This window comes from Biomphalaria glabrata, chromosome 5, assembly GCF_947242115.1.
Source record: "Biomphalaria glabrata chromosome 5, xgBioGlab47.1, whole genome shotgun sequence".
Classification (NCBI taxonomy): Eukaryota; Metazoa; Mollusca; class Gastropoda; family Planorbidae; genus Biomphalaria; species Biomphalaria glabrata.
This window is the reverse complement of record NC_074715.1, coordinates 16109736-16128110: the sequence shown is the minus strand read 5'-3', so window position 1 is coordinate 16128110 and position 18375 is coordinate 16109736. Positions and strand designations below refer to the sequence as shown.

Sequence of the window (18375 nt, the reverse complement as noted above, 5' to 3'; positions counted from 1 at the left end):
TCACAAAGATAAAATCAGCAAGTATGCTGATACAGAAATTAGTGTCTCTTTTCATTTGTTTCCAAGAGATGAAGTTTTAAAGGGAAAATGGGGAAAATTTATTCGCCTGAAGAGCAAATATTTTACAAAGGCATTAGCTAATTCCTGTTTATGCTCAAACCATTTTGAGAGAAGCTGTTTCAGCAACTTCATTGCTGTGGAAATGGGATTTGAAAAAAAGTTAATACCAGGTGCAGTACCAACAATACATTGGATTTCCAGGCCAAAGAATTCAATTAATGATACTGCTGAGACATTTTAAACAACTGAAGTTCATAAATATAAATGAAATCAGATTTGTGAGCTAGAAATTTACTACGAATACTAGATCTACTATTAAATTTCTTATTTAATAAGTAGATCCATCGTCTACGAAACTCAATTCCAACTTTTTAACTTTTGACCTTGGGGGTTTGTCTCGCCGGCTGAGCCAGCGTCAAGCTCTCTCATCACTTTTTCCATGTCAACCAATGTTAGGTCAAAACGGCACAAAAAAATCATAATTTTCTTACGGTCAAACATACAGTCATAATTTATACACCATTAGAAATTTCTTTTAAAGTATTTTAATGATGTAATAACGAAATTTTTTTTTATCAAAGATAATTTTTTTTCGCCTCCCTATCTATAGGATTTGAGTGCACACTCGTGACGTCACACCGAAATTCAGTGAAAATCTGACTGTTTTGGATGCGCAGAAAAATTATGTCACAAAAACATCAATTACTAAGTTATTCTTGCAAATACAAAAAAAAAAAGAATAATATATTCATTATCTATAAATCAAAACACATATTATATCAAAAATTGTCAAAACCATCGGAGTTTCCCTTTAAGCTCTTCCATTTTACAAACACGTGCTTCCTTTTCATTTTAGCGTCCTTCACATTGTTCAGTTTATCACGAAAAATCTCCCAAAATTTAATCGTGATTGGCATAGGTGTGGGTTGGGGGGGGGGAGTGGGGTGGAGGGAATGTTGCTGTTAGAGGAGGGATGAAGAGGAAGACGGTGTCATCTGTTCAAGGTTAAAAGTGGACGACGCTGCTGAGAAACTTTTACCCATATTTTTTTTTAATGTGTCTCGGACGCTACTTCAGAGTTGACCATTGGTACACCCTGGCCCAAACCTCCCACAGGAAAGCGATTTGATTTCGGCATGCAGGGTTCGAACCCAGAATTATTGAGACGACAGCCCAGAGCGCACACCACATGACCAAGCATCCATTTAGTTGGTCTAAACCTTCATCTTTCATATAAGAGTTAATTAGAGTCTACGTCTTTCTTGAAAAAAACAACAACGAACTATTCTAGTTTTGCCACGTTCTTAATTTGTTTAAAGTATTTGAGCTTCTCATCTAAGCAAAGAGTGTACATTGTTTACATAGTAATTATCTGGCCAAGGGAACCCGCCAGGCTATTACGTTATGACAAGGTAGACCTGGTTTGTATCTGACAGCGTGGAAAGTTGACCCCTGCGTTCTCAATCCCCCTTCTGCATCGCCCCTCCTCCGCCCCTAGCTATCGGACATGCTTCGAGTCTGGGGGATTGTCTTTCCCCACCATGGCCGGCGCTGGGTGTAAATTGTTGATTTAGTCAAGTGACGAGTCATCGGCTTCTTCCTCGGTGAAGAGGTAAATAGATTGGGCAAGGGGAAGCCACTCAACAGCATCCACCCCCACCCACCGTCATGTAAATAACCAAAATAAATTTGTAAAAGAGTAAGTGTGGCGATCAAAGGTATAATATTGATTGTGTGTAAATGTAGATATGTGTGTGTGTGTTTAACTGAGAGGAAAATTAGATGAATATTATAGTGTATGTGTGCGTGTGTCACAATAAAATATAACTTAATTAACGTAGTTCTTCAGTTCATTATATAAGTCATTGACTAGATCCATGACGCGTAGGGAATAATCTTTTTTGAAGTAACATCTGTATTTTATAAGATAAGATAAGATAAGATAAGATGATTATTTCACAAGGTTCTAGATCTATTATTCTCTTAAAGTTAGTTTCGGTGCAGTATAAAAATACATAGGAACCCGTCGTAGGCTCTGCCTCCGGCTTCGCTGGGATGGAAGAACAGGGGGGATGTTCAAGGAGCCGTGTCTCATAACAAAACAAATGGAATAAAATTTCATCTACTGGACTACTGGTCGAAGGGATCGGTGAAAAGCCTTCTCTCATTCATGCCATCTGATAAAATTCTGTTGTTTAAGGGTCATAATAGGGCGCAAGTCCAACCTTGATGGACATTCACGGACATATTCAACCAGTGCTTGATTGACGTATACACAACATAAGCTACAGCTTGGGCCCCTTTCCCCCCTAAATAAAATAGTTCCAGGTATGTCTTTAATCATTTTGAAGAAAGAGCAAATAAAAACTAGCCTTATGTTAAGTACAAGAGACCCCATAGCTCAAATAGTTTAGAGCCCCATCGGGTCTAAATCCGGCTCTGTGTATTCACCAGTTCTTCAACATATGTTAAGTTCCCCTTTCAGAAACTTACGATCTATAGGACAGATGGTGTAAAGGTCATCTGTTTCTATGGCACACAGTTAACGAGGATGTCAGGTGGCCAGCCCAACGACCATCCGCCTTAACTTTCCGCAACTAATGTCAGCTACCTATTAGAGCTGGGTGGACTCTGAGACACCCAAAGATCCCGAAATTAAATCCCAGTCTTCACCAGAATTCGAACCCGGGAGCTCCGGTTCAGAAGCCAAGCGCTTTACACTCACCCCCCGCACCTCTATCTACTACTTGTAAAAAAATGCACGTTTTTGTTCTTGTTCTTCTTGTTGTTCTTGTTGTGATTGTTCTTGTTAAATATTCCACATCTCCACGGCAGCAAAATTCTCTAACATTAACACCGACTATCAATTCATTTCTAGTATCAAAGTGTTAAAAGAACTTGATTTTCCTAGTCTGTGTATTTTACATATTTGTTTATTTTTTGTGTGTCTTTGACGCGCTGTCTTGGTATTTCTATGTTTCATCAATTCGCCTCTTTCTTCTCTTTTGATATTCTCTTCCGAAAGTCTCCTTTTGAGCCCCAGAGCTCTCACAACGAGGTTTAAATTTCAGCCTCCGTGTTTAACGTGAAAATATGGCGTGGAAGTCTAGCCACTTGTTTTCTCACAGATACGATATTTAAATGTTATATGATCACGAATTACTTTTAAGCTTTGGTCGCAATAGAAAACAAAAAGTTGGACACGGTTACTATCATGTCCGATTGTTTATGTGTGGAGTTTGTGTCAGAAGCCTGGATCGTCAACAGGCTCAAGCTCAGGTTATCGATCAGGTTCTCTTGCATTTTAGTCTCTTCTCTCCATGCACCTTTTCATCGCTGGACTGGCCAGTCAAGAGGAAGATGGACAGATTACTGGACATTTGGTTCTCCAGCAATGAGGTTGTGTCCTATCATCGCCGCAATCAGTGGGCTGGTCACGTGTCTTGGCATCCTATTTATCAATGGCATAACTGTGTGCCCGTAGAACTGGGTTCAGGAATACAACGTTAGGCCACCGTCGGGCAAATTGAGTGTGACCCAAATAGAGCCAGGCCACAGTCGGGCAAATTGAGTGTGACCCAAATAGAGCCAGGCCACAGTCGGGCAAATTGAGTGTGACCCAAATAGAGCCAGGCCACCCTCGGGCAAATTGAGTGTGACCCAAATAGAGCCAGGCCAGCCTCGGGCAAATTGAGTGTGACTCAACCCAAATAGATCCAGGCCATCCTCGGGCAAATAGAGTGTGACCCAAATAGAGCCAGGCCACATTCGGGCAAATTGAGTGTGACCCAAATAGAGCCAGGCCACCCTCGGGCAAATTGAGTGTGACCCAAATAGAGCCAGGCCATCCTCGGGCAAATTGAGTGTGACTCAACCCAAATAGATCCAGGCCATCCTCGGGCAAATAGAGTGTGACCCAAATAGAGCCAGGCCACATTCGGGCAAATTGAGTGTGACCCAAATAGAGCCAGGCCACCCTCGGGCAAATTGAGTGTGACCCAAATAGAGCCAGGCCACCCTCGGGCAAATTGAGTGTGACCCAAATAGAGCCAGACCATCCCCAGGCACATTGAGTGTGACCCAAATAGAGCCAGGCCACCCTCGGGCAAATTGAGTGTGACCCAAATAGAGCCAGACCATCCCCAGGCACATTGAGTTTGACCCAAATAGAGCCAGGCCACCCTCGGGCAAATTGAGTGTGACCCAAATAGAGCCAGACCATCCCCAGGCACATTGAGTGTGACCCAAATAGAGCCAGACCACCCTCAGGCAAATTGAGTGTGACTCAAATAGAGCCAGACTGTATTTAATGCTCAGGACAAGATAAATGTTGGTTGAAAGCACAAGAACGTCAACTGTTGCCCTCAAGCTCAATTTCCAAGGACGAATTTCTCAAAACTAAATAAAGATTATAATAGTGTCACATCATTGTTAAGTTGTATTGAGACAGGGGATAGTTTTGAAGCACGGTATACTCTCTATATTTTTGCTTAGGATGTTTCACCTGGGGAAATATGCGTCCACCGTTGAATTGTGGGCTCGTTCTTGAGATTTGACCACATGGTTAGAGAGTCAGTAGTCGCCATGTTCTTAAACTGTATGGATGTATAATGTAGTTATTTCAATAAAATTACCAGATGTGTAACTTAGAATATTTCATTGGATATTTGTCAAACATAATATGTATTTCTTTATGGCGGAATTTGCCAGTTTAAGGTGTATTCTAGTTTATGGTGAACACGGTAGATGTCTGCTACGTGAAGACTTCATTGATTACTAACAATATTTGTCGTGCTGGGCTAATGGTAGTAGACTCACGAGATAAAAAGTAGTGCAGCAACTCAAGTGAAACAAGACATTTTCTAATTGCTGTAATATACACGATAAAATGTCATTCAACATGCAGACGTGATATGTACAAATAGATAGGCAACATCTCCAAACATTCCATAACGCAATCATCGTCAAATTTGGGGTAATGCCTGATTAGAATAAAAACATATTTCGTCCAATTTTTTTATTAGAATAAAAAAAAAATTTCGCCCAATTTTGTTTATTCAGTAGAAGATAGGACATTGCCAAAAACAAATCAGACAAAACCGGAAGTTCCATCCATATTTTCATCACGATGAGGGCCAACATTGTTCAGAAATTGTTCAAACTTAATGATCATTAGTTTGTCTCTTGTATTTCAACGAGAATATACATACGTGAATATTAAACAAATTAATGGTAATTAAACAGACAAATGACTTATATCAACTACCCCATTTTCCCAACTGATCCAGAAAGGTCATAGGGTCATAGGGTCAGAGCGTATTAAGAAAGCTAAAAGCATGAAATTGCGCCAAACAAAAACATCTAGTAAAATATTTGTAATAGCATACATTTATTGTTGTTGGTCTAGCTATTAGGCTATTGTTATTATGATATAAAATCTACAATGTATGACAATTTATTAATACAATTAGAATAGATTTATGCATCACTTAACTTTATTTTATTTTTTTTTACATTTTTTAATATTATTTTTTAAATCCATCATTCACTCATTTTTAAGAGCAATATAATCAGTCTTACAAAGATTGGTTTTAAAAAAAAGGAGGAATTGTGCTTTTTATGTTGATTTTTCAAAATTTGTTTTTATTACAACTAGATCTAGAACGTCATGGATTGTAGATCTAAGACTAAAGATTTCAACAAATGTGTGAATATGTGGGCCTAGGATTTTTTAAAAGTTATTTTTTATAGCAGTCTTCTCTTTGAGAAATCTGGATACGACATGATGTCAAACTGTTTGAGTAGTTCGGCTCTTTCTGTAACATTGAAATGACTACGTTCTAAACTAAACACTCCAACAGGGAATAACGTCAGACAGGATTCGAACCTAGGACGACAGTGCTGAATGCATATGCGGGCAGTTTCTTAGTCAGAATGCGGAAAATCGGTACGATGGGGAGGATGTGATTTTACAACAAACAAAAATTAAACGGGCTATTGCAGTGTTTCATGGGCGTGTTGTATTCGTGTTTCTATTATTCTTTCTCAATAGCAAAATATATTATAATAAAATAATACGGATTAGTCCCGCGTATTTCCCGTCAAATGTTTAGAAATTTATTTTTTTGTGTGAAAATTCTAAGACGTTGGCAAGACGTCTGCTAATCTAACTCATGGCCTTTTGATCGAACAAAGAAGTGACTACAGATAAATATTACTTTCCGCCTACAGCTGATTGTACTTAGGTCAGATTTTGTTGAACACAAAGTGAATTGGTAGATTTCTAAACTGGACTTAATCAAGTGACTACTTGTTCCAATGGACAGATCACGTGCAGAGATCTAACTACCAAACAAAATTTACACAAGGCCCAGGACGAGTGCATAAGACAGAGAGAGAGTACAAAGTAAGATAATAAGATAAGTTCTAGGCTTAGGTCAACCCATTTTTTTTTGTCCGACAGACAGAGAGTGAGAGAGAGACAGACAGACATACAGAGAGAGAGGCTGTAGTTCCAACCTGGCTCTGAAACTTTGTCACTCCAATTCCTGCTCAATGAATGAACTTCAATGACCACAACGCATGTAAGCACACGTGTCCACCAATAGATTGACAAAACAAAAGTCCTGATTGAAAGGGCGGATATTTCTAGACACACATAACGGTGACACCCAAATTCTCATTGACACTTAAAACGTAAAAAGCTTTACTTTAACTCATGTTTTAGCACACCTTACGACAAAATGAACAACGCATACCAGGAGTTGCCATGACATCGAGGTTAGTACGAGGACAGCGAAAACAGGGACGTCCTCGTATAACTTGGCGCCATGACACTTTCATGGAGGACCTCAGAACAGTGGACACCAGGGGGAAACAGGCTTCAGCCGTTGCCAGTAACAGATCTATGTTTGCCGCCCAATGTATTTGTACGACTTTGTCCTAGCACTTTGTCCTAGCACTTTGTCCTAGCACTTTGTCCTAGCACTGTTCTGAGGAATCTTAGTAAAATGATATACAAAAGGCGTTAATCCTATCTTATACATTACTGGCGTTACTTCAAAAATATCTTATCTTTTTTATATGAATACCGAAGTTCTTTCAAAATAATCCTTGTGTCTATGTTGTATTTTTTTGTTAACTGAAGTCTTAAACTGTGCTATGAGTAGACAAACACATGACAGAAATGCGCACTCTTATATTCGCACTTCTCTATTTGTATCTTGGAAAACTTTCCACAAAAAATGAAAACAAACAAAACAAAATAATGAATGAACATAAGACGGTGAAAAGAAAATCTTGAACTAAATGTTTAATCAAGACAATTCATTTCAATCATTCCCACTAGTGTTATAAAGTGTATGTGACTTATTTCCAGATATTTCTGGTATAGGTATAAATCTATAAGAAGCGTCTTTTTTTAACAGTTCATATTCTCCAGATACACCCAGATCTAAATTTATTCTGCACAAAAAACGGCAGAAAGATTCTAGATTTTTAGGTCTAGATCATAACAAAAACATTTTTTTTTAATATCTAGTCTAGATTGTAAAGATGACACAAGTGAAAAATTCTATCTTTTCTATTTGTTGATATATTACACTTTTATTATCTCCTCATGATTTGACTCTATAAATCTTATCTTATAAAATACAGACGTTACTTCAAAAAAGAAAATGATTACGTCCTTCGTGTCAGGTTTCAATATTTACTGAAAAAATATAATGAAATTATATCAAAGGCAAATGACAGAGAAGAATGGAGAAAAAAGGTTGACAGATACTGTGTGGTGCCCCAACGGTCCAGCAGACCAAGGGATAGGTGAAAGTGAAGGTGAAGCTAGATGTTAACCTGGCTGAACTGATGTCATAAAATAGTTTCTGATTGATCTAATTGTTTTGTAAACTGTCAATCTCTTTTTCAAAGTCTCAAGAAAATATGACATTTCCTTAAAAAAACAACATTAGTTAAGTTTCCTATGCACACGAGATTATTCTGCAGTTCACGGGGTAATATAAAAAACTAATTATTTATTGTTGTTTTAAATTGTGTTCCACTTATATGTTTATTAAATAGATATTTTCTTTTTGACAAAAAAAGTATTAAAAATTTTTGTAAAAATAATAGTTACTATGACAGAACTTACTTAACTTAGCAAAACATAATTTTACTTTTTTTTTGACTAAAATTATAAAATCGTTTGCATAAATATGTTATAAATAAATTAAAAAGTCATCTCCCTTACTAATTAGTCTCCCGTTTTTGTTACAATAATAGTGAATAGTTGTAAAAATGTTTGTTTTTTTCTGTATTAAAAAACTGCTTGCATAGTTGATTTAAAAAATGTTGTTTTTTCGGAAAAGAAAAAGTAGCCCTGGCATCAGAATTTTGAATGGTCTAAAATATCATGATGTCGGATTTTCAAAATATTTTCTAGTTTACTAGATTTAAACGGTATGGATGGATGGACCGACGGACGGACAGATAGACCACACATAACTACTAGCTAAGAGCTGTGTTTTAAACACAGTCCAAGACTTAGTCACCCTCCCCATGATCAATATTAAGCGTTTAGAAAAAGTGCATTGTAAATATGATACATTTTAGACAATAGTGTCGAGATTCAATTACATCTAGCCTATCAAACAACGTTGTTTCGCAGAGCAATGGAAGAAAGGCATATCCTAACTGACCATCTCACAGAGCACAACGCCAGAGCTGCGGGTGACTGCACGGGCACTGTCCAGTATGACCAGGCAACAAACATGGCCTGGAAACTACAAGAGAATCAGACCCAAGAACTGGTCAGAACGCTGGACAGTAGCTACGACGCAGAGCACAAAAGGTGAGTTACAAATATGATACGTAAATAAAGTGTAAACTTCCATCACGAAGACTTACTGAATCTAGGTCAATCCAAGAGATAGCGACGCATCGAAATATCAAGACGAAAATACAACCATCACGTGTCTACAAAAGAAAACTATAAAAAGATATGTTATTATCTCGGCACTAGAAAAGCAAGCACCAAATATGATTATGAAATCCAAAAGGAGAAAAATAAATGATTAATGTGATTATAATAAAAGTCCAGGGCTCTTACCCAAGAAATCTGATCCAGGGGAAGCGACTCCAATCCCTATCAAATGTTGGCCTTCCTCTGTTGTATAACCAAGGTTCAAACTCGTGGAGCCCCTTTTAATGTGACTGTAGAGCCCTTTTCTGTAGGGCCCTGTAATGTTACTGTAAAGCAATATTCTGGAGCACTTTGTAATGTGACTGTAGAGCCCTTTTCTGTAGGGCCCTCCAATGTGACTGTAGAGCCCTTTTCTGTAGGGCCCTCTAATGTGACTGTAGAGCCCTTTTCTGTAGGGCCCTCTAATGTGACTGTAAAGCAATATTCTGGAGCACTTTGTAATGTGACTGTAGAGCCCCTTTCTGTAGCACCATTTAATGTGACTGTAAAGCAATATTCTGGAGCACTTTCTAATGTGACTGTAAAGCAATATTCTGGAGCACTTTCTAATGTGACTGTAAAGCCTTTTTCTGTAGCACCCTTTCATGAGTCTGTAAAGCAATATTCTGGAACACTTTCTAATGTGACTGTAAAGCAATATTCTGGAGCACTTTCTAATGTGACTGTAGAGCAATATTCTGTAGCACTCTTTAAAAAACAATAAGATAGTCAAGAGTGCCCCCCTCCCCCGGCGTGTAGGTCCCACTTACACCGTAGGAAAGGTTTTATCACGCAGTGGCGGTAGAGTTGCCGCTTAACATGAGCTTTCATCAGTTTCATCTAGTTTGGGACGTCCAAGCCAAGACTTCCCTTCAGAGGTAAAAATCATTACGTCCAAGCCAAGACTTCCCTTCAGAGGTAAAAATCATTACGTCCAAACCAAGACTTCCCTTCAGAGGTAAAAATCATTACGTCCAAGCCAAGACTTCCCTTCAGAGGTAAAAATCATTACGTCCAAGCCAAGACTTCCCTTCAGAGGTAAAAATCATTACGTCCAAACCAAGACTTCCCTTCAGAGGTAAAAATCATTACGTCCAAGCCAAGACTTCCCTTCAGAGGTAAAAATCATTACGTCCAAACCAAGACTTCCCTTCAGAGGTAAAAATCATTCCGTCCAAGCCAAGACTTCCCTTCAGAGGTAAAAATCATTACGTCCAAGCCAAGACTTCCCTTCAGAGGTGAAAATCATTACGTCCAAGCCAAGACTTCCCATCAGAGGTGAAAATCCTTACGTCCAAGCCAAGACTTCCCATCAGAGGTGAAAATCCTTACGTCCAAGCCAAGACTTCCCATCAGAGGTGAAAATCATTACGTCCAAGCCAAGACTTCCCATCAGAGGTGAAAATCATTACGTCCAAGCCAAGACTTCCCATCAGAGGTGAAAATCATCACGTCCGAGCCAAGACTTCCCATCAGAGGTGAAAATCATTACGTCCAAGCCAAGACTTCCCATCAGAGGTGAAAATCATTACGTCCAAGCCAAGACTTCCCATCAGAGGTGAAAATCATTACGTCCAAGCCAAGACTTCCCATCAGAGGTGAAAATCATTACGTCCAAGCCAAGACTTCCCATCAGAGGTGAAAATCATTACGTCCAAGCCAAGACCTCCCTTCAGAGGTGAAAATCATTACGTCCAAGCCAAGACCTCCCATCAGAGGTGAAAATCATTACGTCCAAGCCAAGACCTCCCTTCAGAGGTGAAAATCATAACGTCCAAACCAAGACTTCCGGCTGGACTTTAGGAAATAGTAAAGCCGGTTGGGTAATAATTATACCTTGAAGTTGAGGGTAAGAAGCTCATACCACGCGATCAGGCAACCTTTCAGAAAAGATGGGAATCGAACCCAACTTTTTAATTTTGGTTTCAGTTCAGTCAGATCTTAACTTCGGGTTCAGTTCGGTCATATCTTAAGCTCGGGGTCATTTTTTTGTTATAAAATTAGTTAATAGCAAAAATGATGTACATGTAATAATTCCATTTATAGGATAAAACAGTGATGGCAAACATTATTGAAATCGCGGACCATTTTAATTTCCGTCAATCGTTTCGAGGGCCACATCCACGAGAAGATACAAAAACAAACATGAAATAAACAGTAATGCACTTGTACCAGAAAGCCCTGGATACAATACTTGCATTAATACATTGGAAGTGGGAAGTTTATCTGAAACCAACTTTTGATAATCTCGCTGCATTGATGAGACACAAAGTCAAAGCAGTAAATCTAGATGTACGGCTGTGAGGTGAGTATGCAAAATAGGTTTCGCCCCTTACCGCCTGCTAAATGAAGAGTTGCAATTTTGTTTAAACGGCTTTTAAGTCAGATTATAAAAGCGAAATTAACTCCCTGAAAACTAAGTTTTTTTTTCTTACAAGAATATTGTGAAACCTCCGCCGGGTTCGGTTGAGGTACAGGACAGTTCGGTTCAGTTTGTACCGATCAGTTTTAAACGTCAAAAAAGTTCATGAAATTAACATATTTTTCTGTCATTTCCTCCATACTAGACTTTCTTTTATACAGATTTCGGGGGATATGTTTAGACAAGGGCAACGCCGTGTTCACTGACACACCTGTGGCGCCCCCTGCCTTCAGGAGGCAGTTAGATCTCTGTACTGCTAGCTACGAGAGGCCGTGTCAGCATCCCATGTACAAGACATCCAAGTAAGTCGATCAGGTGTCTGGACTTGAATGTGTTTGTTAGTTGTTCGGTACTGTTCACTTGATCACGCAAGATGACTGACTTCGATGACTTGATCACGCAAGATGACTGACTTCGATGACTTGACAAGTATTAAGTTAACATTAGTGCGAGTTGCGAACATTCAAAGAACAAGGGAACAACGTTATAATTGATAAGACATTTGACTAGAGTAACACCTTTAGTAAAATCACTAAATTTAGAATGCCTTCAGGACAGAAGACTTAAAAGTAAAGTAAAGTACATAAAACACTGAACCATAATCTTCAAATACAAAAACAAAATTTAATAAAATACTCTGAAAGACACAAAGATAAAGGCACATTCCTCGTCCCATATGCTAGGACAAATTTGTACAAATACTCCTTCTTCCCTAGTGCTATTAGAGCATGGAATGGGTTGCCTGAGCTAGCCAGGAAAACCAGTGACATAGCAGAATTTAGGTCATTGGTTAATATGCATGACTGAATGCATGACGCGTAGGACGTAATCAACTTCATTTTTGAAGTAACGTCTGTATTATATAAGATAAGAAGATCCTTTATTTAAATCTGAAAAGGAAGGGGGAAAGGGGAGGGGGGAGGGAAGGACTATGAGTGGTTTTACGGGGAAGTAATCAACTTTTTACAAGATTGTTTTATATTTATATTGGTTACTTCCCCTGCCAATCCTTTTCTTAAACAATCCAGCATTAAGGTTTCACTTTTAAAGCCTCTCATGTCACAAATGACTTCCTAGTGTCCATCTAATGTTTAAAATGAAAACTTTCATGACATAAATAAAGACAGCTTTTAAGGTCATTAATACATCTCAAATAAATACCATACCACATCTTTAAATAAGAATCGTTTGATTCTATTATCCATGAAAACTAGTGGATTGAAGGCTTCTTTCTGCATTTCTGTGCCTCCATAAGGCCGAATTGACCCTTGAATGCTCAGCTATATTTTGTTAAGCTGTTTAGTTAATGCCTGTATGAATGAAGGTTTCTATTACATAATTTCGTTTTGTTCTCTGTCATGGCTTTTCAGGTGTCTACAGCGAGTCTCACGTTGGTACTTAAAGGCATTGCCTCGAGGCTCTGCTCTTATATTTCTTTAATGAACGCTTTCAAGAACGCCTTGAGTTTGTTTTGTGAATTATTGTCTTTGCCTACCAAGTAATCTCTTTCCAAAGCTTTCATGGACAAAAAGGTCTTATACTGCAGAATTGACCTGCCCACCCAAGTCAACACTGCACCATGGTGCTATATAGCCTATACCTGAAGTCAACACTGCACCATGGTGCTATATAGCCTATACCTGAAGTCAACACTGCACCATGGTGCTATATAGCCTATACCTGAAGTCAACACTGCCCCATGGTGCTATGTAGCCTTTACCTGAAGTCAACACTGCACCATGGTGCTATATAGCCTATACCTGAAGTCAACACTGCCCCATGGTGCTATGTAGCCTTTACCTGAAGTCAACACTGCACCATGGTGCTATGTAGCCTATACCTGAAGTCAACACTGCACCATGGTGCTATGTAGCCTATACCTGAAGTCAACACTGCACCATGGTGCTATATAGCCTATACCTGAAGTCAACACTGCACCATGGTGCTATATAGCCTTTACTTTGAAGTGCTTCTGTGTTGGTTTTCTTGTTCTGACTATTGGTATTTAGACTTTGTCTGTTTCAAGTCAAGTAGCCAATAGTACATACAAAAATTGAACTATCACTTACAATTACAAAAACACAACCTAATAAACAAAAACAATACTCAGACAACGATAAACATGCTTGTCTTATCCCATATGATAGGACAGATTCGTACAAGTGGTCATTCTTCCCTAGCGATACGAGAGCATGGAACGGGTTACCTGGGTTAGCCTGGAAAACAATTTACTTAGCAGAGTTTAAGTCTCTAATTGACAAACACGATTAGCACATGGACGTAATTATCTTCTTTTTTTTTGTAGGAACGTCTTTAATAGATAAGATAAGATAAGATAAGATAAGATTAACCAACACAGGTTATGATTTTTTTAAGATAATGTATTAACCTAATACACAAATTAACTCTTTTGATGTTGTCCACACCAGCCAATACGGCCTTCAGCCCCTGCTGGCCCACACGCCCAGCGAGTTTCACGCCCGCGACATGCAGTTCACTACTCGCCAGGCCCTGGGCGGAATGTATGAGGATTATCACCTGACCACCGAGATGGACAAAGAGATTGTCTGAGGTCAAACTGACACCACGATACCCCGTGAATCTGAGCTTAATCTTTGACTTCGGTCTCAAGTCGTGTTATTTCCTTCGCCAGGATGCTTATATATTTCAACTTGGGTTTTAGTTCAATACAATTTCAATCAATTTTATATGTCTGGGTACTTTATATGTGCTAGTCTATTTTTTGAATAGTATTTATAATTAATCTTTTTTTTTATTTGAAAGGATTATATACCACAATGTTTAATAGAAGGGACTTTGAAAAAATAAAATTCTCCAAAACTAAAGAAACAATTTTGTTCTTTGCTTTTTTTTTCTGGGAATCAGTATGAAATATAATTTTTAAAAATTAAATTGCTAGATACTATGGCTTCACTTTTTATCAAAATGTTTAGGTATTTGTCTTATTTCTTTAAAATAGTTGGTCTGGAAAAATTGTCTTTTAACAATTCTATCATCGTGAATCGTGACTACCACTATATATATATAGGTTTAAAAATACAAGCCAATAACAGAACTAAGTTTGTATCTGTAGAGCACTATTAATTGAAATAAGACTATCATTTCAAATAAACCTATCTAGTTCTGCACCAATGGCACTTATTTAAATTATGGAGCGTACTGTCCCATAATAAAACTAAAGAGTTTTTTTACTAAAGAGATAATTTTTACGGAAACCTAAAGAGAGGATTGCTACTGAAACTTAAGAGAGGATTGTTACTGAAATTTAAGAGAGGATTGTTACTGAAATCTAAAGAGAGGATTGCTACTGAAACTTAAGAGAGGATTGTTACTGAAACCTAAAGAGAGGATTGTTACTAAAGTTCTTTATGCGGATGATTGCAAACACCTAGAAGGAGCTTCAACTTGCTGTCAATAAATTTGCTGAGGCCATGTTCTGGGAGACCTCAAAACGGAACGAACTCTGCTTCACAACTCAATGTGAAAGTCACTTCCTTAATGTTGCCAACCCATAGACGTAGTACGTTGTCTAACGGTGAGCCATTATCGAAGGAAATAGATAACCATCTGTCTAAGGCCAACTATGGAGGAATAAGTCGCTCCGCCAACCAAAATAAATCCATGTTTATAAAGCAGTAGTCCCCACCATGTGTAAGCCTCCATGCACAAAAGCTACGTCCTGAGATCACTATTTTTGTACAAGGCCCAGGTATCTGGCAGTATTCTCTAGGGTTTGCCTATCTTCGTACAGGGTAGACCCCCACATGTACTAGTCCTATGGTTCTCTAGACCAGACGTACCCTCCACATCGTTTCTGAGCACGCTTCACTTGTTGATGATGTGCTCTTCTGTCTCGCCTTCCAAGCAGTAATATTGCTCTACAGATAAAATATGGGATACAATATACAATCTGGGATCGTGGTTCTCTAGGATCCGCGCGAAGGTGACTCCTATCGTGCCAAAATTGCTTGATACTTTCTGCCAAGCTGTCACCATTCTGTTTGGGCGTTTTAGAAACTTCCAGACTTCCCCTCCCGAGCTGCAATGGTCCCATCTGTCGAACCGTTTGGACTTGCTCCGTTCAAAAATCGTTTGCTCTAGCACCCTCGTTCCAATCATCCTTGCCTCTACACTCGTGGACATTTTGAGTTTAGAGCAAACGCGATACTTGGATTGGGGATGAACGTGAACATTGTAACAACTATATTTGTTCAAGTTGTTGGTTTAGGCATGCCTCGTTCGGCGGGTATATTCTTCAAGAGTTCAATAAATGAATGTTCAGGAACATTTTCCCCACCGTCTTGTAAGTCTAGCTCTAAAGGACCTTCATTAGACTATTATAAAGGCTAGTGGATTTATACATTCACTTAAATATAACTATGTCAAGGCGGGACGGGGAGGGGGAGGTCTCATTTTAATTCTAAACCTAACATTCATTAGTTTTTAAGATCAAAATAATTACTCCATATAACTTTCATATATTATGTTGTTGTTTTTTTCAAAAGGTATTTTATTATATTTTTCTGGTTTCAAGAAAAACATTTGCGCATAAAATATAGCTCGATAGCTTAATTTTTAGAACTTCGAGCTAATAAAGCGAATGTGGTGGGTTCGATCTCCATATTGGTCAATTGTTGTTATATCTTCATGTTTTTTTTTTTTTCAATGTCAAAATAAAGCATGATGAATTATTTGAGCATAAAAAGGGTATTGATTTATTTGAATTTAGATTGTACAATTACCCATTGGTATTAGATAAGACATGAAGGAATTAAAAAAAAACAACAACAAGTCAATTAATTACTGGTAATTAATTCTTTTGTTTGATACAAACAAGGGAGATTAATCATTCATTATACTCAGATATGGATAAAAATGTAGGTCTGGTCCCGTTATATAGTTGAACACGTTATTGCTTCCACACCCATTCTCGGAACAAGTTAGTTCTTTTAGAAAGTGTGTATTCTATCTAACAAAACATTAACCCATTAAAAAATCAATAAATTATTCAATTAGATAATGTTAATTAATTATTTCGTTTGAAATCTAATAAGGGAAATAACTTTGACATTTAAGAGTGCAAAGTTTTTCCATTTAGTTTTTTTTTGTTTTGTTTTTTAGCGGCTCCCGAAAATGGAATAGACGCTATTAGTTTTGTAAGGTCTGTCTGTCTGTCCGTCCGTCCGTCCCGTTTAGATCTTGTAAACTAGAAAAGATATTGAAAATCTGACATCATGATGTTTTAGACCATTCAGAGTACTTTAATTTTTTAAATCAACTATGCAAGCAGTTTTTTTTATAAAATACGCCCAAAACACAACTATTCACTATTAATAGTAACAAACACGAGAGGCTATTTAGTAAGGGAGGTGACAATTAACCATATTTTTAACACATTATGCAAACGGTTTTTTAGTGTTTTTTTTTTGTCAAAACCATTTTTTTTTTTACATATATATTTCTAAGTTATGTAAGTTATGTCATAATATTTATAATATTTAATTTAAAAAATGTTTACTTTTATTTTTAAAGATAAAAAATCTATTTAGTATGCATATAAGTGAAACGTAATTTAAAACAACAATGGACAATGCTGGGTAGCCGATCTGGAGTTTGACAAGACAGTGTAACCCATCTAGCCATCAGTGATGGGTGGCATGGATGGAACAAGACAGCAGTGTAACAACTGATGAAGCCCGTGCTTTGACTGATTAAAAAAAAAATTAAGCAACAATATCCCAAATCCCAACCATACACTCTTAACCCAACTCGAGAAAATTAGTGCAAAATTTCCAAATATCTAACACGTCCAAAAATCTCAATAATCTTGAACAAAGGCAGTTCCGAGAAGTACTTGAAGATTTGGAAACAAAACATTCTGATGGTCGGTACCACAGTAGTATCCGCTGGCTTAGCATGGACAATGTCATGAGAAGAATATGACATCTCAAGGACGGTGACTTTGTTAGTAATCTTTCTAATGAAGAGTGGGATACACAATTTCATTACTGCCGTTAACAATACTGGGACAAGTTGTTTGCACATGAAATGTATGTGCAAGTTAAATCTTTTCAAATAAAGCTTTTCCATTACTCCTAACAAGCAAATGAAAACAGGTTTAGGGCTTTGTCATTTTCCTTCGCTGAAATGGGAAACAAATTTCTTGTGAAATGGCTATAAAGTACAAGACTTATTTGGTTTCCTAGTTGTGGACTTTGAAAGCAAATTTAAGAAGCTAACCAGTTTTCAATACCCTCAGTTCGCCATTTAGTACACAAGATGTTTCAGTTCCAGAGTTCAATTTCAAACAAATTCTGACCTGAAAGAGGAGTTCAAGTCAGTCATTACGCGGGAGTGTTATGGCTCTTTACCAGAAGCTGCATTTCCATACTTTATATTTCCATACAAACGTCTAGAAAACATCATTAAAAAAGCATCAAAAATTACACTCACAACATTACCACATTTAAAGGAACTTTCAGAACAAACGTGCCTAAGGAAAATCGAAAAAATCTTGGAAGACAACGGCCACCCGCTCCATCAGAACTACGCCAGGTCGTCGCGAAGTGGGCGACTGCTGTCAATCAAAACAAGAACGGAGCGGTACAAAAACTCGTTCGTACCTCACTCGGTCAGACTCTATCACCGCCACTCATTGATTAGGGAACATGAAATGCACCAAGATACCTGTGTGTAGTCGCTGAATGAACTCTTCATGTTGTCTGTTGTATTTATGTGTATGTTTCTGTTGTGTTGTCTTTATATGAGAAACGAGTCCTTGTAATCACAACAAATTTCCGTAAGGATCAATAAAGCAGTCTTAGTCTTAGTCTTAGTCTTAGGCTTTGCTGCTAAACTTTCACATTATTTAGGTCCACATAAATCTGAAAACAAACATTCTCTTGTTTGAACAAAA

The 18375-nt window shown here is 37.9% G+C and overlaps 1 protein-coding gene across 4 annotated transcripts; it reads left to right on the top strand.

The window, feature by feature from the left end:
• Positions 1-7326: 7326 nt before the first annotated feature.
• LOC106078095 (uncharacterized) lies at positions 7327-14258 on the top strand. Of its 4 annotated transcripts, none has more exons than XM_013238845.2 (4): positions 7327-7419; positions 8723-8905; positions 11600-11740; positions 13865-14257. In XM_013238845.2, the coding sequence occupies exons 2-4, from the start codon at positions 8727-8729 to the stop codon at positions 14007-14009; spliced, it is 465 nt and encodes a 154-aa protein (XP_013094299.2). In that variant the 5' UTR covers positions 7327-7419; positions 8723-8726; the 3' UTR covers positions 14010-14257. The 4 variants fall into 4 exon arrangements, with proteins under 4 accessions (XP_013094299.2, XP_013094298.2, XP_013094301.2 ...); XM_013238844.2 differs by having other exon boundaries at positions 7331-7453; positions 13865-14256; XM_013238847.2 differs by having other exon boundaries at positions 7341-7447; positions 13865-14258.
• Positions 14259-18375: the final 4117 nt, after the last annotated feature.